The following is a 20,778-nucleotide window of genomic DNA, read 5'->3' on the forward strand; positions in this document are numbered from 1 at the left end:
GCCATGGCCGGGCTGATGGAATGGAGAAAAACAGAATTTGGTCGAAATTGCGCAATTACCCCCGTATTGGGAATCTAGTCGCAAAAGTAGTCCCAGGGCATTACCTTTTCTATTCAATTTGCCCCTGAACTTAGACTGAAATTGACCACATTAGCATTTTGGCTAAAGTTTCTGTCGAATTACGTTCAGGATGTATTAAACTCAGAAAATTGTAACTCCCTTAATTGGATGATCGAAATCAAAGTTCAAACCCGAAAGCACTTTACTTCGCTATCTCGATGTGATTTGCGACTTTTTCAAGTAGACGGATGTGTAACTATAATACGCAAGTCAGGTTAATGTGACAGTAAAGAAGTGCATAAATCTCCTCAATTCCCTAAAAACAATGACAAGGAGGTTTTATAGCATCATCACCAAAATCCATATGGCTAGGGCAAGCATCGAACCCGAATATGCTTAGCCCTCCAGCGGAGTTCAAGTGAACATTGAACTCGAATTTGCTAGCCCACCCAATGGCTAGGGCAAGGATCGAACCCAAATAGGTACAATGTAAACTTGTGTTGTTTTGACCCAAAAAAAAAAAAGGAAAAATTCCAAAAAAGGACTCAAAGTGTCATGATTTTCTTAAATAAGAACTTAAAGTGAACATTATTTTAAATAAGTGTCTGAAACAATTATTATTGTTTCAAATAAGGGCCTGGTTGCCAGCCAATTTTTTCAAATAATCAAGGATATTTTCGTCAAAATATAATTTTTAGTTAATTTAAATAAGAAATAAAAAATAATAATTAAAAAAAAACACAGACAGAGGAATACGGGTGGGAGGGCAACCTCTCGCATGTGGGACCCGCACGACCGACTATCGTTGAGGCCACCGGCGCCTTGGCCGGCGATCTAGCCGACTAGTGGCAAGAGCCAACAGGCCCTTGACAAAGCCAAGAGAGGGCCCTCGGCGAGACTTGGGCGAGGGTCGTCGCCCTCGGCCGAACCCGGGTGAGGATCAACGGCCTTGGCACTAGTCCCATCGAGGGTTGGCGACCCCAACGGTCACCAAGGCAGCTCCACCAGCGATGGGGTGACTCCCACAGGTAGGAGGTTGCGCTCTCGCCTGTTGTTGTTGTTGTTGTTTTTATTTTTTTATTTTTAAAACAGAAAAGGCAGAAAAACAAAGAACAAGGAGAAAAAAATAATAAAAAAGGATAAATGGTGAAAATGCCCATAAACAACTAGTAAGAGGCTTTTTTTGAGATAGATATAATCATTCAAGGCCCTTATTTGAAAAAAATATACTTTATGTCATTATTTGAAATAAAATCCATTTTAGATCATTATTTGAGAAAATCAAGACATTTCAAGCTCCTATTTGAAATTTTTCCAAAAATAAAAAATCATGTTGATGTCAAGTTAGTCACGTCAAATTCAACTTTCCCTCAAAAGATTTCATGAAATTTCATGTTCACCTCGCGTTCTATTTCATGCCAGACCCATCCACCAGATGCATTAAGATAGGTTAACATGAAGAAGAAGAAGATTATTTTATCACGCAGTAACAAAAACTAGAGTATTGGATTCAATCTCTAGAGAAGAGAGATGATTAGACTATTAGAGGGGAGCTTAGTTTAATTCAACTTCTCGTTGAAGTGCTTATTGCTTAAAAAAAAAACCATCGGAACAGTACAGTGCTACCACTGGCTGGATAATTTCATTCTGGAAAACGTCGTACAATTGTAACATGAAGGACGTCAAAAGTGAAAGCAACTGAGAACCCCACTTTCCATTGCCGCCGACAGAGAATCGAGAGGCATTTGCTTGCAGCAAGGGAATTGCACGTTTGGTTGAGGCCCAACCCGGGTTCCGGTCCCAGCGGTGGCGCGGCACCGGGGTGTCCCAGGTCCCTCGAAGGGGACCGGATACCTGGGCTCATGTCGCCAACCCCCGAGGTCTTGCCCAGGACCCCCCCCCAGTGCACTTGCCCCGGGTCCTCGGAGGCGTTCCATTGAATCGGACTCCATCATACATCCAGGAAGAGTGCCTGCCCTTTGGTAATTCTTCACAAATCAATGAGCTAGCAGCGCATGATCTCCCAATGCACCCTCTAAATAAGAAGCTGCTTTAAAACACAACGCAAAGGTAGATACAGATATACCAGAACGATCAGAGTCAGGAGACCCTGAAGAGATTCTCACCAACCACACACTTAGAGCATTATTAGCAACGAAATAACATCTGGGTCAACATGATCACAAATTCATTATTAGCAAAGCTAAAAAAAGCTGAAAGTTTGCATCTTCTGCTTGCAAAGATTCACGAGGCGACTGTGGTCTGATGCCGCGCCTTCTCCTTCTCTTTCACTTCACTTCCCTGCGACTTGTCGTGCTCTTCCCCAACCACACCACAGAAACAGGACCAAGAAGAAATTATAACCGTTAGTACCCGATACAACTTGAGCTAGAGGTAACATCTTTCCAAAGATTAAATGTGTCGGCAAATGAATTGAGTTTCAGAAATACCCGTAAGAGCCAGCGGACTCACCAGGGTGATCCTCGTCGATGTCTCTGGCCTTCGTGACCTTGCAAGAGTCGTTGCCTCCGTATATCCCCCCGAACCCTTCCTCGTCGCTCCTCGTCGAGTACCCTTCCCCGAACGAATGTGCCATCGCGTCCCTTGATGACCCACAAAAATTTCAAGTATCAAATTCAGATGATCCCACGTTAATTAACACCAGTGTGAGAACATCTATTGAGCATACTAAGATGATGGTTCTGTCTGATCTGTGTCGATACGTGCAATTTTCGAACTTTCCGGTGTCTGCTCCGGTAGATGTAGAATCGCGTTGGTTTATGCCATGAGTTAACTACAGCGTGCCTATAAAGAATTGGGAAAAGAACTCTGACGAGAGCCAAATTCTGTTATTTAGCGCACTCCCGCTATTTGACCTCGCTAGAAGGGAAAGAAAAGGGAACATTTTTACCCAGTTTTCATCTCTGCAGGGCTGTCGTCTCCTTCCTTCCTTTTATCCATGTTGATGTTGGTACTGTCGTCTTTACTCTCCTGCTGTCTGTTGCTCTGCGTCGACAAGGTCCTGAAGGAGACAGCTCCGGCGGTTCTCTGGCCAAGGCACGGCGGTTTCGCAGGCCGTGGGAACAAGCTCAGAGGGTGGTGGTGGTGGTAATTTCTCGCTGACCTAACGGCTATGGCTATGTTCATTTTCTACAATTGCGCCTTGGAAAGACTTTATAACGTATTAGCCTGCGAGAGATCGAAAGAGGATGAGGTACGAGGTCAATGTAAGAGAGTCCATGTTCGCCTGATACGGGGTTGAGTCTTGTCGGAAATGCCTGAATCAACGTCGCGCCACGTGGCTTGTAGGGGTTGACGTGTCGGAGTTTGGAAGAGAACAGGCGTCTTAGGTGGAGGTTGGTGTTTGTGGGGTTGGGGTCGGGGGTGGGGGAGGTACTTCGCTTTGCATGGAGTTTCAGTGGCACTCTTCGTGTCAGCCACATGGCACTTTGCTGGTTCCTTCCTACTGCATTGGTCCACAGGGTACGTCGCCGTATCATCCCAACCCTTTACAAAATAGGCTATAACATCTAAGAACATTGCTAAATGGCAGAAACATTTGCAGAATAATCTATGTTTAACATGGTGGACATCCATCCAAAGCATGAGTGATCTCCTAGTCGTACAAGTATGTTTGCTTGGTCCTACCAGCTCGATAATCTCTCTTGTTACTGTCACATTACTCTCTGGGGATAGACAGAATGGCGAAGAGCTGGCGGCACGTAAAGATCTGAAAGTTTATCTTATTCCACATATAGCAGCTGTTACATGAATGTTGAATTGAAGCTCATTAGGCAAAAACAACTGAGGCAAACTAAAACAAACAGGATGCTCAAAAAACATGATGAAGCTCCGGACTGTATAGGTTTCCGGAGACATCATGTAGGTGGATTGCGGATCCACTAATATCAGACATCACCCTATAGTTGAACAAAACAAATTTGACAGAAATTCAGAGAGGCTGCCTGCGAGCAAGTTTCGCAGCTAGGCCGAATCACCGGCCCCAGATGAGCGCTTAAGATTCGTAGCAGAGGCTTTCGAAACCCATGTATTCTTGGTTCTCCAGCTTCTCGACCATGTTCGAGATGCCTACTCCACCTGCATTTATCCTTAGGTATGAGTTTCTCATCTTATTCACTGGAGATGCAAAGGTGTTAAGTCATGCTCAGTCTGCACAGACGTTTGGAGAATAGGCCTCGTACCTAAGCTTATCGCGCTCACGAAGATGGTCAAAGCCAGTATGAAGATGATTATGGACGTCCTGCCGAGGATTGCGATGATCCTTCTCACGACATGCTGACCAACAATGGCCGCAATAGTTGCAACTAAAATGAAATATGAAGCTGCAGTAGAAGATTAATGAGGTAATTTTAAATGGTTCATTTCGAATCGAACAAAATAGCAAGAAGAGCTAGATTTTGGCTACCCAAATTATGCTGTTACATTTCCATCACTTACCGAATGGAACTGGAAACCTTTTGAGTATATAATATTGAACTACTGACATTGAAGACGAGAATGTCATTGCAAAGGTTGACGTCGCACTTGCTACCTGCAAAAGGGCGTTAACAATCAGTTCTGGTGCCGTTGCATTATAATACAGTTCAGAAAACATCGCTCAGTCTGGTTCTTATGCTTGAACCAAATTCTAGTGAAGTAATACTGGACAATGGCAGCCGGCTTTTGGTTCCTTTCTACTTGTGGAAACGTTGCACACTTTGATTTGCCTTTCCTGCTATTATCATGAGAAAGCTCTAGGAAGAACAATTACCTGAGGAGGGATTCCCAATTCGAGGAAAAGGGGTCCGAGGATGAAGCCCCCTCCAAGGCCTAGCAGACCACCCACCATACCGGCAATAATACCACAGGAACAGTAAAGAAGTATCTGGTGAAGTTTCCAATTTGTAATCTCCTTCCCTTTGGACGCAATCACTCTTTTTCCTCTGTATAATGCTATTGCTTCGAAGAGTGTAACGGAGCATGCAATTGGTACCTATAAAACAGTGACTATAATGTCTGAACTGGTCTGAACTTTGTGAGGATAAGGTGTTAACTTATGCACAAGTTCTCTGCCTTTGAAATTCAAGGTGAGGACAAATGGGTGTCCTAAGTCTTCTACAATTAGATCAGACTCTAAAATATGCTCGATTTATTTGTCGTAACTGCAGTTGAGACTTTCTTATGCTAGCTTCGTGGATTTATTTGCGAAATTAATGACAGTTTGGATAATTCACAATGTCCTCCTTAGTTTCTGACCATCAAGATTCACTATGGTCTCTATGGTCAAAACTTCATATCGTGAATACATGTTTGACGAACTTCTCTTTCATTTACAAGGAGGGCTTTTCTGATCCATTTTCGAATGATATGGCACAACTCACCCGAAAGAAGCGATTCTCGCAAATCCTAGGAAATGCCTGTCAAAGCCCTTCAGAAATCAGGACCTTTTGCATCTGTTTTTACATTTTTCCCGACTAACATAGGGGAGGGTGGTTTCTTTATACCGTTGGGCACAACAGCACACACCCCAGATTACAAGTTGCTGAAAAGGGTTGCTTTTAGATTGCTCTAGCTGATTTTTAAATGAAAGTTCTGTACCTTCCTCTTATTTAGTTTGGTGATCCTATTCCATACTATCCATTAACATGGGTAAGAGTTCATACATGTGAGTCTATAACGTGCAGTTAAGCTTCCTTCGATATAAATAGAAACAACTGATCGAGGTCAGTGCATGATTGTCCCCTTTTACCTGTAAAGAGTTCAGAATCCAATACTTGACTGAGCAGGTCTTTGTGTATGTCTGCAAGGGAGCAAGGGAGGATAACATATTCAGCACAGGAGAGAGAATTTCATGGAAATATGCATGTAAGAAGGGGAAAAGTCAGAGCAGGCAGATTATGAAAAGAAGTTTTGGGGGAGTCAATCTTACAAACCACATGATTTAGACGCTTGTTTTGGAATTGGTGAATATCTTACTCGACAGAAGCTATTTCTTTTAAGAAAAAAGAAAAGATGTGGCCGAATAAGTAGAAATTCTGAAGTGTTTTAGATTATTCAATCTAGAAGTGTTTCATGGAGAAGTTGATTACCTTAATGATCTGCACAGCTAGGAAAGCTACCCATATGAAAAGAAGCATCGACAACTCTTTCCAGTAGATGTTCTTTGCAAGGGGAATCTGTCGAAGACAGAGAAGGATGATCCAACGGTTTATGAGGAGCATTATAGGAGTTGAGACAACTGAGATAATGTAAAGCTTGTACACAGATGGAGAAACTCGAATCACCTGTTCATCACGTGAGGCAGCCGGACCGCTGGGCAGTGGCTTGTAGTCTTCCTTGGAACCTTCTGCAGTTTAGGAGGTAGCACAGTACATTCTCTAGTTAATTCCCTCACTAGCCTTCGTGTTTCCTTAAATAAAATTTTTGTTTCTGGAACCGGAATGGCTTATAATGATCTTGTACGTCCAGGATGTAGCTACGTTTTCGTGTTTATGTTTTATTTTTGGAACAGGAGTGACTGACGTTGATGCTTATCTTTGGAACAGATCATATCAACTCACCAGCTTGCTCTGCTTCTGCTTCCATCAACCTGGCTGCTTCCTGAAAATCACGAAGACTCTAAAAATCTGTCTGATGGAGATGACTGGGGACATTTTACAATACAGTAAGCACATAAACTTGCCTTTCTCATCAGTGTCTCCTTCTTCCATGTATCTATGCCTTTGATCAATGCCTTAGTTGAAGTACCTGTGATTTAAATTACTATGAATACATTTCTAGTATAAGTTCGTAAATATCATCGGGTTATTTCCAGAGCAATGCATTGCTTTAGTATATCCTAGAAGATAAGCACAGCAGGCGAAGCTGGACGCAAAATCTCCTAGGACCACTTGCCCATTTTATCGATTTATTAGTGAAGCCTCAGGAGTGACTCGTGAGGACATGCATGCACACATCGAAGTTAATGTGTTAGCATGTCATAAGATCATACAGATGCATTAAATTTTGTCATAAGATCTATCTTTACCGAGGAAGAGAATGATCAACAGCACGGTGACCATCCAATCGGCAAACATGACGTTGAAGGCCACTCCAATGCTGATTCCCAGCATGAGCATGGGCTGGAAGAGCAAAGCCAGGTCGTAATCTATGAGGGGTATGTCCAGTGTCGGGTGCCTGAGTCTCAAATTGTAGTAGACTGTCGATCCGGCCGCCCCCATTATCATACCTTTCACAACACAAGTTTTTTCAAGAGTAAGGAAAACGATATATGTGGACGGATTGTCTTGTTGAAGCTCAGAAGCAGGAGAAAGCGGAAATGCATGGATACTGACATTTCGAGATGGCAGTAGAGGATTTGGGGTCAAAGCCGATGATCAAAGTGAGCATTGGCACGAATATCCCGCCGCCGCCAACCCCTCCAACACTACCCAGTGCTGCGCCAAAGAAGCCGACTATCGATCCCACCACCAGTTTCCATCCAAACTCCATTTCCTGTCCATATGTTTCGTCCCATGTTATGTTCAGTTTCATTAATCAAGACACGACAGAGATCATTAAAGCTTTGAAAAACAGAGAAACCAGGACTCACCGGCCAAACTGGCTCATAGGAGGACTCCCCGCTCTGCCACAAGAAATTCGCAGCTCTAACCAAGAGCCCTGGTCTCCGGGTGTCCTCTGCAGAGACCTCCGGCGCTTTATCATGTGGTAATGGTCTTTCGGCACGCACGGCATGGCCAGAGATGACGAGATTCGTGAACAACAGAAACCATGCTAGTGCTGCTACTGACGCTGCTAATGCCCTTGAGTTCACCATGGTTTGAGCTGCCATGGAAACAAAGATGGTAAGAAGAAATACTCTCCCTTCGGCTTCTCGGTTAGCTTTGATATTGCTAATCGCTCTTCTTTCTGGCCTATCGTTTCTGTGCAGGGTTGTTGGTTGTGGGAAGCTGCTGCATGGGGTTATAGGAAGGTGCACTCTTCAGTACCTCTGTTCTACATTTATAAATCCTCTGTTTCTCTCTCTAAGCTTGTGGTCCAATTTTATATTTGTCTTTCCAATTTAAGGTTTTTTTTTATACTGACACTGTCTTTCCATTTTGAGCTTGGAAAAAAGGGACATCTCAAGTTTTGCTTCTGTTCTACACCAAGCTGATTATTCATGAATTAAAGAAAATGGAAGACCAAATCACCTAATTCAAGTTGCTTGACACAGGGAGACATGCAATTTTTTGGTTTGTCTGGTATTTCAGACACTAATCATATAATAAACCACAGTGAACATGCTCTAGAGGAGGTCCTTCTCTTAGGAGTGCTCCCATCTGAGCACGCTTAACTTTGGAGTTTCAAAACTAAACATTGCCATTACGTTAAAAGGCACATCCATGAATTAATTCCAATTTTTACATAGGTATAGCTCAGAATTGCTTTCTTTGTTCAATGCGCAGCTCGATTCATTCCTATCCCCTTAGCCATCCTATAAGCCTGGATAGGGAGTAGCTTATCAGGAACTACTCCCTATCCAGGCCCTCTGATCCCGGCGATCACTCCCGCCCTTTTCGAACCGGGCCGTTACAAATACGTTCGAGGTCATCGCTTCATCAGATGAGCCCTTCTATTAACTTGTCTTGGGTATTTTGGAGGATGCTCAGAAAATTGATTTTGGTGCCTATTTCGCAGTCGCCTCAAGGCGCTGAATTCAGGGTTTAGAAAGATGGAAAACGGGAGATTGAACTCTATGCTCATCAATCTTTCGCAAGAGCCTTAAGATAGATATAGTCACTGCTACCTAATCCTTACTTTCTCAACTGAAGCGGGTCCACAGAACAGTGAATCAGTATTAACCCTGCGCCACGCAGCGGAATCCCAATCGCACGATGATCTTCGAATGGTGGGATTTGAAAGAGAGAAGCGGGAAGCGAAGCAAAGGCAGGTTGGAACGATGGGTTTGTCTTCTTGCAGTTCCGGGTGCTGTTCTTGAAACTTCGTGGAAGCTGTGGTCTGCTGCGACAAAAACAATTCGCCAGCAAACAAATGACATATTTTGTCCAGTTCTTACCGCGACTCGCAGGGCCTAATTTTCTGAAAAAACCCTCCAAAAGTTCGGTCTCAAATCTACTTCGAACTTTAGGGCCAGTGCCAAATTTACCACAAACTTTTTTTGTGTCCAAGAGAAAAATCACGGATTTCAATCTCTTCCCCCAGCAAAACAGCAGTGCAGCGTGAAAAGGTCGACAACTGGAGAGGCATGCAACGAACTGTCGTCTACACAACGAAGTTTCATAGCATCCGCAGCTACCAGATTGAATATCTGTCAGCACCATTAATTTCTCGTACAAATTCTGGGTTACTTCTACAATCCAAAGTTAAAAAGGGGGGACATCGAATATTCCGTATCTTTCACTCTATTACTGTTTTCTCTTTCGACAATAGTTAGAGGTTCCATACGTTGAGAGTCCCGAACCCATTACCTCGGAGTGTCATGGGGGTCGAATGAAGCTTGATCCGATTTGGTACTCCGAGCTTCAACTCAATTTGATCGCATAACGCTTGCTTGCTACTAGCATCGAGCTCTATTCTTTCAAAGTTCGAACCCATCTTGAGAAATTACTTAATGACTTCGAGCAACACTCAGACTCCATTCAATCGTTAAAGATCATTTGTGGCTATCTATAAATTGTCAATTCTAGTCGATCCTGTATATACACAGTTAAGGCAAGATACGGTATACCTCCTATATGTCTCTGGCGAAAATTCCAAAAGAAATCTCCTTTGTAATCTTCCATTTCTTGCTGTCAATACCATACTTCAACAGTCTCTCCTACCAATGCAAACCTGCTTGGCTGCTTCCAGTTTCTCACTGATTTCCTACGCTGATTCCTGTCTGTTTTGTTTTGTTTTTTTTTTTATCACGGTCCGTGAATTACGTTCGTTTATAATCAATTCCTAACATCGAAATCAACCCGTGAAATTGGGACTATTGTCCGAACAGAATTCCAGACTTCTCTTCAAGAAATTCCAAAACCGGAGCTATGGGGTTAATGCAGCTGTTATCCTTGCACGTATGATAAGCCAAACATTTCACGTCAGAACCGAACTCACAAGCTACATGAAATAAAATGTTCCGTTTCTTCACTCATCTGATCACTTCCGACAGTAAACATCTAAAACAAGACTCTCAAGAACAGAACAAAATCGAAGCAGAATCTCCAGGAAATTTCCCGGAAGCATCACCAGCAAGTCCCCTTGTGTGCTTGTATTGCTTGGCTATGAGATGATCGTGTCTCTGTGATGAACAGTACTGACATGGGAAGATGTGTATGGCCAAAGCAACAAACCCATGAAGAAGGTTCGTCCATCGCCCTTGTCGACGAGTACCATCTTCGCCTGCTCCTTTCTCCACCGCCGAAGCTCAGATAAGAACAGCACACGCCGCCTTCGCGATCGATGGAGTATTCCGTAAAGCATTCCCAGAACAGATATAATCTTGCATGAACCAGAATGGCGATTGGTTGATATTCGTTTTATTTGGTTGCTAGGAGGAATAAATTGAATATGAAAAGCAATATAATTTTGTGAATTTAAGCCTATAATCTTGATTGTGGGTTCAGACTTAGCAAATAGTAATTGAGTTTGCATGACTAGGATGAATGTGTTATCTTGAAATTCATTTACCAATCTACAATAGATGACAATCAAATTAATCTTCAAGGTCTTGATCATAGTTGTGAAGAAAACCAAATTCAAAGTAGACATAAGTACACTTACGGATTCATTGGAGAACATTGCACCATCAGTCTCATCACTCATGATTGCCACTATACTTAAATTACACTGAGGTATAACATTTTCTTTCTGTATCAGCAAACCAATCCAATATTATTACATTATATAAGTCAAAGAATCAAATGTTATTACATTATTTAGAGCAACAAAGAATGATGATCGGTGATGTATTCTTGAGTGTGAGACCAACTAGAGAGAAATATCAAACAAAGTCTTAAATCTATTATATCCGTGCCAATTAGGTCCTAAACCTTATAATTGTGTCAATTGGGTCTTTGACATTTTCATATTTTGCCAATTGAATTGGACGAAAATCGCTAACGTGGACGCCGACTGTCCTACGTGATACGGTTGGCGCAGATGCAGAAATTTTCAATAATATTTTAAAATTTTCATATATTTTTTGTTTTTTCTTTTCTTTTTTTATAATTTAGAGTTGGCAAGGGCGTTACGGCATCACTCATATAGGGTGAGGCCATTGTGAGCCGTCGCTTTGCTCGACAAGGGTTTGAGTGAGGTCCGCAATGCCCTCTCCGCCAAAGCGAGGGTGCATGTCCCCTCGCCCAAATCTCGAGAGCGCATCGTGACCTCACTAGGTTTGGGCTAGTCGAGGGCGTTGCGGTGTCGCGACGGCCACCGCCAATGTGGGCGAGGCCGTTATTCCCTCGCCAGTACTAAGTTAAAAAAATCTAATAAATTCAAATAGATTACAATTTCATTAAAAATGTCCACGTCGGTGCCCACAGTACTATATAAGACGGTGGACGTCTATTAGTGATTTCTAACCAAAATTAGTCGAATGAACTCAATTGGCAAAACATGAAAAAGATTTAGGACTCAATTGACACAATTAAATGATTTAGGACCGAATTAGCACATGTGCAATAAATTTAAGACGTTTGTGGTAATTCTCCCTAATACACTATGTTTATGTTTGGCGCTGGCAATTCGTGTTTGTATGTCATGTTAGTGTCCACTAGTCGTGTAATTTGGCGTCGTTACAAAAATATCCCAATCTAATTACAAAATTGTTTGACATTAAAAATGAGTGAAAACGTGCTAGCTCTACCAGTTTGGAGTTAAGGTCAAAGGTAGCCTAAGTGCTGCATAAGGAACAGGTCAAAGGAAGCCCAAGTGCGGCACGATTGTAACCTCATAGTGTCGGCTCGTAACTAGTGGTATCAGAGCAAGTTGTAAAGAGCCCAATTGGAAAAGTTGGGGGACGCATATCGAGCGGTCGAGAGAAGTCGCAATCAGATGCACCGTCATTGCTATTGCTGGAGACAAGGCTCGAGAAAACGAGTCTCGGGGATACCACGTCCTCATTCAATGAAAATCTCACCGAGTTGGTTGTTGTGCCATCTCATAACGTTACAATTTTTTCACCAAAATGAGTGAAAAGGTGTCAACCCCTGATAGAATCGAATTTAGTTTCATCGTGTCGGATTTTGGTCGTGTTCTCGTGTCTCATCGGGGAAATAACCACCTCCGGTTCAAGTTTCAAGTGAAAATAATAGGCCTACTCAAACGTTCACAGGTAAAGAGGACCCCGACAACTTTTTGTTTAGCAAGTTATCAAACGGCATTCTCTATTATTTCTAAAGCCCATCTTCTCATTTTCGACTCAAGTGTTGTTTTCTAAACCCGACATAATAAAGGCTGTGTATGACTCGAACAAGTCATGTAAGACATCGACCGCAAGAAAACCAGGAAATAATGACATAAAAATATTTGAATTTTATCTCAATTTACAATGCGAACCATCTGCTTTAAATTTATTCAATATTTCGACCCAAAAAATTATTATTCAATATTATACCTAAAATTATAATTTGTTTAATGTGATCTATAAACTTTTGATACATTTCAATCTAACCTCTTAAATAATATGAAAAAATGTTTAATGTAATCTTTTCATTAATTTAAATACATGGACAACATTACACATCGAGCTAAACTTCATAAATCATATTAAATAAATTTAAAATTCAGAACTCACATTACACATTAGACAGATCATTAGCATCGTTTACCAAAAACCAAGTGATTCAACTGGAAACTATTCCTGCTGCTGTTTCATCAACAAGGTAAAACGATCCAAGACACACCGTAAAGCCCAACTCTATACTTCCCACCAAATTCTCGTACAAAGACGCATCACATTTGGACCGTCAAGCGTCTCAAGATTCCTAGTACAAACCAGTTCCTTAATTCTTAGTTTTGGTGTTTGCTGCAGCTTCAGCATGGTCATTGCTAATAGTAAGAAGCAAGTCTAGAGAAATTTGTTAATCTTAAACCACAGGAAATAATATGATAAAAACAAGACCACGAAAATTCAACATAGAAGTCCCCCAAAAAGCCATTTCGTTTTGTTTCAAACCAAACAGTCTCCGACTCCTAATGAACAATGAAACAATCCAGCGAATTCAAAGTAACGGGAGGAGAAGAGCACATTCTGTTAATCCTGCAAATATATACTCCAACTTTACTCCCGATCACGATCCCTACTGGCACTCCGATCATAATGATAGTTGTCCTCATCCATCTGATCATAGTGATGAGCATCCTCGGCGTAATGGCCGTAACGACCACGGTCGCTGGAGTGGTCATAGCGCCTCTCTCCATGATGCTCATATTTATCGTAGTGCTCGTAGTCTCGGTCAGCCTCCACCTGCCCATGCCCATGCTCCGAATGTCTGTAATATCCTTGATCATCCTCAGCTTCAGGATGATCATAGTCTCGCTCCCTCCCTGCATGCCTATCCCGGTCATGCTTTGGTTCAACGCGATCATAGTCTGCTTCCCTATCATGAGAACGGCCACGGTCCCGGTCAACTTCATACTCCCTTTCCCTATCCCTTTCTCTGTCCCTCTCACGAGGGCGATCACGACGGTCACGGTCACGATCACGTTCCCGGTCTCTATCACGGTGATCGCGACCACGGTCCCGATCACGGCCACGATCTCTCTCTCCATCCCTCTCCCGGTCACGGTCACGGTCCCTGTGGTGCCTATCTTCTCTGCGATCACGATCTCTTGGCCGATCATGAGATTGCTCACGAGACTTTTCACGTTCTCTCTCTCCTCTTCCCTTTTCCCGAGACTTCTCCCTACATAGAATATGTTCTCCTAAGTCAGCAACATATCAAGACATATAGACGAAAATATAAACAGGTGAGCTCCTATAGATGAGACAATTTTATGTCCTCTGATAAACTGTGAGACAATTTACGAAAGCAGAGTTTAACACAGTTTATCATCCACCTGCAACAAGCAACATGGTCAAAATCACTCTGGCACGTGATAGATCTAAGAAACCTCATGAGCTTGATCATAAACGTGAGATAAGAGAACTCGTCCTAGAATTGCAATTTGACTTATTAAAATGATAAATTCATGCTTTGGGTGTTGAGACAATTTCCTCATATATACTGAATCTTTCTTGTCCTTCTTTCAGGCTTATAAGACCCAAACCATATGGAAGGGCATGATACGGCGCTTTTGGCAAATGCACTGTTTCCCTAATGCAGTCGCAGCCAGTCCAGCCACAGGGGTGCCTCAACTTGACTCCATCCACAGAAACAGGCACTGACTGTAGGGCGACTCCTATGGTGAGAAGCACCTTCAACCAAACCAACATGAGGCCATGCCTACAACAAACCCCCGTCTCGTTGTTTTTCATGGGGTTACAGATTTTAGAAAATTTCAATTTTTTAGTAAACTTTCACTTGTATTGTACAATTATAGGTTCAATTAGTGGGGAATAGTTTCTGCTTTCGTGGTATATCTCTATATGTAAACAGGTTCTCTGTCAAGCGTCTGTTTCAGTTTGCTCGTTATTTAGCTCATGCAGCATATTTCTCTTCCTAAACAAACAATTTGGTACTTTGTTAAATGAGAGAGGCTCCTTTTTTTTTTTTTCCCGCGAAGTGATGAGAAGTAGATTGGTGTCATAGAGATAATAGGGTGGTACTTCAAGCTTGGTTGGATTGGCCTGAGCAAAGACGCCTGACTATTTGTATGTACTGGAAGAAGTTAGAAATTCGATATGGACAGTCTTGCTAAAATATAAACTTATTAAGTCTAGTAAAACTTTGTTATCTTATGATTATCTCATGCAATTCAAGTTTATGGGAGTCTTAAAAATCTAATAAACCAAAGCGAGTTTGACTATTTTGACCAATACTAAGAAACATACAGTGCCATGAGAACTGAACAATGATGGGACTGTGGGAAACAATTCTAACCTCTCATGTCGATCCTCTCGCACCCTTGGTTCCTCCGATCTAGATGGTCCTCCAGATGGTGGTTGCTCCCTTAAATATTTGTCACAAGTATACAATATCAGATTTTCTATTAATCAGAATAAATAAATTTAGAAAATATTAAAAGTCAAAATCAACAAAAGAGAAAATAAAGAATATCTTCTCATTTTCTTTTTAAATTTGAAAAGCTCTATAACCAGCCTACCTATAATTGTAGGTTGCCTGAACCTAACAAGATGTCTGCTCATTTCAGAGGCAATATCAGGAATCAGGATCATACAGGATAACCAGCTGATTTTCCACTAAATCTAGTTTACATGATATAGAAGACATACTACTTTTACAATTCTACCATTTAGACTATCGTTCATTTCCCACCTGACCCCTAATCCAATTCGTTATGCAAGTTATTCAACTTTAAAACTTTATTTCATCAGAAGATATGTCGAATGTTATCAAGCTAGTTTACCTCCCAGCATGCCTCTGACCAGCATCTTCACCTCCAACCGCAACACGACTGGTCCCCAGTCCACCTCCTAGTCTGCGAGGTCTCCAATTTGGAACAGTTCTACCACGTTCAACATCCACAAGTACTCTTCTACCATCAATCTTCCTTCCATCCGCTTGTTTATAGGCAGCTGCAGACATATGCCAGCAATGATTAAGTAAGGACATGAACCGTATCAAATTTATATTCAATAAGCCCAAGCTGGGTCAACTGGGATGCCACAAAAAAAGGAAAAAGAAATTCATGAGGCCAAGCTGAAGCAACCTTTCATGTCCCGAGTGTGCAGATACTCAATGAAAGCATAGCCTTTTGGTTTTTGAGACGCTGTATCTTGGACCAACCGAACCTAGAGAAGTCAAACTCAAACTATAAATTAAAAGATCCCATGACTGTGAAAAAAGTTGTAGAACCTTGATACTACATGACAATGTAAAAGATAAGCCTACAAACAGTAAATCCTAAATGGCACGGCAAACAGGCATTTTGCCTCATTAGCCGTGCTCACCTTTAATCAATAGGGCCTCCCATTGCAAAGTGCATCACCACCAGAATCGCAGGAAAACTGAATTCAACTTGGACTAACCTTCCCTTACCAGGGGACAATTTTTTTTTCTAATAACAATTAACAAGGAATTTAAATGCAGGAAATACCAGGACTTGTTTCCAACTGCTGATAGGTTTTTGAGCCTTTAAAGCCATAAGCAAAATCCCGATTAGCAAAAAAAATCAGTTACTGGAAATCCGAGTATGAGAGGAATAGAAGCTGATACTCCCTATAGCTTTACCTATTGCAGAAAGAGAAGGTCAACCCCTCTGATTGCTTGAGGAAAAAAGGCCAAAAGGCACAAAGCATGCCATACACGACGAAGCAAGTGTGCAGTCAAATTCATGGGCCACCAGCACACCCCCACATAAATGAACGAGGCAAGAAGAGGAGATCCTCCTTTGCTCACTTTTCTTTCCTTTCTTACTTTGACAAGTGAAGAGAAAACCACCTTACCAGTGTCCAAAGACACGGAGATTTAGAAATAGACAGGCCTTACCAGAGATTTCTCAAGCCATGATAATTGTTGGATCAGATATTCTAACCTAGAGAAAATTCCTAAATGCAATACCCACTTAAAAAAGAAAAAAAAAATCATCCCATTGGCAGGAAGACCATGGAAAAAGAAGCAGCCCCATTCTCAATAACTTTACACGCTGTTGAGGATATAGATGAGAGAGACTATGCTGGCTAATGTCCTCCCCATTAGTCCAAATAGGAACATGAAATAGGGTGTAGCAAAATTATTTACAAAGTTCAACAACCCAACATAGTGAGGAAACAGATTATCGCATTTCACAGATCATAGTTGAATGGAACTGTGCTGTCGTCTGGCAAACAAGTGGAGCTACTATGTTCAGTTTTCACAAAGAATGAATACAATCATCACTTACCCTCATACTTGCATAAATTAACACGATTGCGTGAAAATAAGAACAGCAAATCCGTCAAAATTGGTTCTTTTTTTTCCCTTGAGAGAGAGAGACAGAGATAACTTTGAGACGAACTGAAACAAATAAACTTCTCAAACTTAAAGAGTTTTGATGAAATTTCAAATTCACGACGCTTGATCAAAAGAAGCGACACAAATATTGTTCTTACCAATCCCACAAAGGGATTCTCAGAAGTACCTACCCGTTTTATCGGCCCATATGATTCAAACTCCCTTTTAAGCTTACTTTCAGAAGTTTCATAACTCTGCAACAAACAGAAAACAAAATCACAAATTATTCTCATCAGCCCAATAACTAATGAAAGCACAAACCTTGACAACACTAGCAAACAACACTAACAAGCTTAGCAACGAAAAGTGTCTTATAAGGATCTCCTGAAATATTTGGATCATTGTTTGGATCATCTGCACCAGAAAACCATAAAACATTAAAATTCAATTAAGAGAATCATCCACTTTAAAAGACAAGAATGAGAAAATTACATTGCTTAAGCTCCTCAGCAGCCATTTCTGCACCCTTCTCCAGACGCAAATTGTGGATTCTAGCCCTTCTCTGAGCCTAAATCGATAAAACATGCCAAGCAGATGATACATGACACATAAGAGGGAGAACAGAAAAGTGCCAATTATTCCAGAACTAACAATCAAGCCCTTCTTCTTGGCTTTAAAAAAAAAAATTCAAGCTCTTCTTCTTGTAATGAAATAGCGTGCAAGAGGAACATTACTACAGAGTCTATCCCAAAATCAAGAAACGCAACACGCTAAGTTTCTCAGAATTAATAGAAGCAAAGGGAAGAAGTCCAAGGCTTTTCCTGTAGCCACCAACAAAAAAGTGACTGTGAACAAACTTTGGGGGTAGGTTCAACTTCATCAAATGCTCTAGTTTCAAAATCTCACTTTCCATCATCCACTTACCATTATTAGGCCTTTTCACCCATCACGAGTGCATTTACTTCAAATTTCACCGTTGATTCACTTCTCACACTTATTCACTGAAAGTTAATTCACATTTTTTTCACTTTTAGAACATGACAAAAATGGAGGGTAAGCAAAATGAGCTGCTAATTTCTATTTTCTCATTGTTAACAGAACGAAATCCTCCAGCATGCATAAGAACAGTATTATAGTTAGACGAGAGTCAATACTACATAGTGTCACTGAAGGAAGGCAAGTGTGCAAAGAGAGGAGGAGTGAGTAAAGAGACAAAAGCAAATGAGCTGATTAGGCCAAAATAATAAGCGAGTATCAGATGTTATAAAGGACATCTATATGCTTTTAGTACCAGTGGTGGTGGGCAAGTACATATGGACTTATTCAAGCGGTTGGTTAAAGGAAATTGATCGATGTCAAATGAGACGTTCCATCAAATTAGAGGAACTATAATGATTCATTGAAATTAAAGGACACAACATGATATTGCTGCCTGAATGGAGGATTCAAAATAAAACTTTGACATTCTGAATTAACAAACCCAATCTTGTAAAACACCATAGTCTCAGAATAAGCGCAAGAGATTCAAAAATCCAATTATTGGGGTGACAAAAGAAAGATACGAAACATGATAGCAAAAAAAGGAAAGCCATCAAAGTTAAGCAAAGCAAAGATGGAGGAATGCATTAAACAAGAACAGAAATCATCACAAGCTCCACTTCTCTCGCAGATAGATTTGCAGAAACAAAAAGATTAACATTCTTACTGGGGTCTCAGCCTCCTGGACAGGCGGTGCATACTCTGGATCATCAGGTTCAGCAAAATGACTGACAAACTGGCCAATCCCTACCAAAACACAAGAGCAACATAAACTTCTATTTATTTAACAACTACATGCCAACATTTACTCAATATCAATCCAGTATTAGCAATACCTGTGTACGATGGGCATTTTCTTTTCTCTGGAGGCGGCTTGTATTCGAGTGGAGGCCGAGGCTCAAAAAGCTTCAACAGATTAGTCGTCAGACCTGTGGGATGGCTTTGCCCAATCTGCAAATCAATTGAACACCATCAACGTCCACTCAACAAATTCCAAAAGCATGGGCATCAACATGCATAAAAGAATAACTCAGTAGGGCGAATTAGCCAAATAAGGAACTGCCAACACATAAAAACAAATGCGATGCATAATGCTGAAAATTTTTCAGGAATAGAACAAATCCTTTCAAGAGATTTTGATGAGATAAACTCACGAAGAGGAAAGGACAGGTATTCCTATGTTGGGTGAAACAGTTTTTCTAGGCCTTTGGTTTCGAACATCTAAGAAGGATCTCGAAGTGAGAATTAGGAAGAGATTGTAGAAACTCAAAAAAGCTGTCCTCAGCGTTACTTCACAAATTTGATCGAGCAACTGCAAGGTCCATTCCTCCACTGACAGGGCAAAAAGAACAAAATAGGCACAGAGAAAACCGACCGCCTCATCGAAGACACGTCAACGCAAGCCCTACGAATCAGGATATTGTAAAGATCCGGAACAAATCATTCTGCTCCGAGAGTAAATTCATGCCGGAGAATCCCCAACACAACATGCCAGCTCAATACAAACAAAGCTCCAGATCAAGAGACTACTCCCACAATCAACATCGCGAAAAAAGGCAACGCCTTAACAATTAAAAACGGCAGAGAACCCAGAATCTCAAAACCTACGGGAAATCGCGATAAGTAAGAGCAACGCAGAGAGGGTCAGGGACCGACCAGCTTGAGCTGGAGAACATTGGCGCGACTCTGGGCCTTGGTGCGAGCCTGAACGGCAGCGTTCTGGTTGCGCATCAAGGCGTCGTTGTAGTCTCCCATGGCGAGACTGAGCTTGGGATCGTCGTGAGCTAGGGTTTATGCGAAGGAGGAGGAGGAGGAGGAGGAGGAGATATAAAGGCCTCAGGCGTATCGGCTTCCAGAGAGAATACACATCGATTGGCGATGTGGTGCGACGCTGCGACTGCAGCTGCGGCTGCGGCTGCGGCTTTGGCTTTGGCTTTTGCAGAGCCTCCCCTTTTGTCGGCTGAAAATGGGAGACCTGGATTTTGGTAGAGGGGATTTTATAGACTGCGAGTAGGAGGAGAAGAAGCGAAGATATAAAAGGTTCCAGAAATTATTATTGAAAAATACGCAATACGTGCACCCGAAATCTTAAAACTTATTACATGAGTGTAATCAAATTTTAAAATTTTTTTAAAAATATAATTGAGTACTAAAACTTGACAATTCGATGCAATCAAATTTGTACTTTTAACTCCGTCTAATTTGACTAAAAAAATGATAACGTGAGTTTTATATTATTTTTATGATCTCATTTGACAATAACGTGTTAGGAAACATCGACATTCTTTGAGGATTTTCGTGTCGTGTCCAACAAATCGACACTCTTTGACATGCGATCGACACGTGATCAAGGCTCCGGACACGCTAGCGACATGTGATTTTAGCATCTCGACACGCCATTTCGACACGCACGAGTCAATTTTAAGAATTTTTATTGAATTATGAGCTAAAATGTAAATTTATCAAAAATATGTATGCTTAAGTCAGATATCCAGCCAGCCCAAAAAACCCTAATTGTAAATCCATAAGAGAAAAACAATAAGAAGAAATTCATTGCTAATATTTTTATAAGTATACGATAAATACAATGTGTCCCATCGTATCGAAATTTTTAATTTTTTTAGAAATAACATGT

At 41.4% G+C, this 20,778-nt stretch overlaps 3 protein-coding genes across 6 annotated transcripts; all 3 read right to left on the minus strand.

Moving 5' to 3' along the window:
- Positions 1-1,744: 1,744 nt before the first annotated feature.
- LOC115740117 lies at positions 1,745-3,302 on the minus strand. Of its 2 annotated transcripts, XR_004015327.2 has the most exons (4): positions 2,972-3,302; positions 2,533-2,663; positions 2,245-2,378; positions 1,745-2,107 (listed from the first exon to the last, which is right to left on the minus strand). XR_004015327.2 is itself a non-coding variant. In XM_030673498.2 (3 exons), the coding sequence occupies exons 1-3, from the start codon at positions 3,205-3,207 to the stop codon at positions 2,305-2,307; spliced, it is 441 nt and encodes a 146-aa protein (XP_030529358.1). In that variant the 5' UTR covers positions 3,208-3,302; the 3' UTR covers positions 1,745-2,304. The 2 variants fall into 2 exon arrangements, 1 of the variants encoding a protein (XP_030529358.1); XM_030673498.2 differs by having other exon boundaries at positions 1,745-2,378.
- Positions 3,303-3,787: 485 nt separating this feature from the next.
- LOC115740115 (sulfite exporter TauE/SafE family protein 3-like) lies at positions 3,788-8,089 on the minus strand. 3 transcript variants are annotated; one of them, XM_048273289.1, is made up of 13 exons: positions 7,974-8,089; positions 7,652-7,884; positions 7,395-7,554; positions 7,088-7,288; positions 6,743-6,807; positions 6,621-6,660; positions 6,345-6,406; positions 6,150-6,236; positions 5,810-5,860; positions 4,832-5,053; positions 4,519-4,612; positions 4,263-4,403; positions 3,788-4,158 (listed from the first exon to the last, which is right to left on the minus strand). In XM_048273289.1, the coding sequence occupies exons 2-13, from the start codon at positions 7,874-7,876 to the stop codon at positions 4,076-4,078; spliced, it is 1,431 nt and encodes a 476-aa protein (XP_048129246.1). In that variant the 5' UTR covers positions 7,877-7,884; positions 7,974-8,089; the 3' UTR covers positions 3,788-4,075. The 3 variants fall into 3 exon arrangements, with proteins under 3 accessions (XP_048129246.1, XP_048129241.1, XP_030529355.1); XM_048273284.1 differs by having other exon boundaries at positions 6,345-6,408; positions 6,626-6,660; positions 7,652-8,067; XM_030673495.2 differs by having other exon boundaries at positions 7,652-8,066.
- A 5,072-nt stretch (positions 8,090-13,161) lies between these two features.
- LOC115740088 (U1 small nuclear ribonucleoprotein 70 kDa) lies at positions 13,162-20,108 on the minus strand. The gene is made up of 10 exons (XM_030673457.2): positions 19,800-20,108; positions 18,980-19,094; positions 18,811-18,890; positions 17,598-17,673; positions 17,455-17,519; positions 17,297-17,359; positions 15,883-15,964; positions 15,580-15,748; positions 15,093-15,161; positions 13,162-13,955 (listed from the first exon to the last, which is right to left on the minus strand). Exons 1-10 carry the CDS (start codon positions 19,896-19,898, stop codon positions 13,331-13,333), a joined length of 1,443 nt encoding a protein of 480 aa, XP_030529317.1. The 5' UTR covers positions 19,899-20,108; the 3' UTR covers positions 13,162-13,330.
- Positions 20,109-20,778: the final 670 nt, after the last annotated feature.

The sequence above is a fragment of the Rhodamnia argentea genome, chromosome 1 (genome assembly GCF_020921035.1).
Source record: "Rhodamnia argentea isolate NSW1041297 chromosome 1, ASM2092103v1, whole genome shotgun sequence".
NCBI classification, from domain to species: domain Eukaryota; kingdom Viridiplantae; phylum Streptophyta; class Magnoliopsida; order Myrtales; family Myrtaceae; genus Rhodamnia; species Rhodamnia argentea.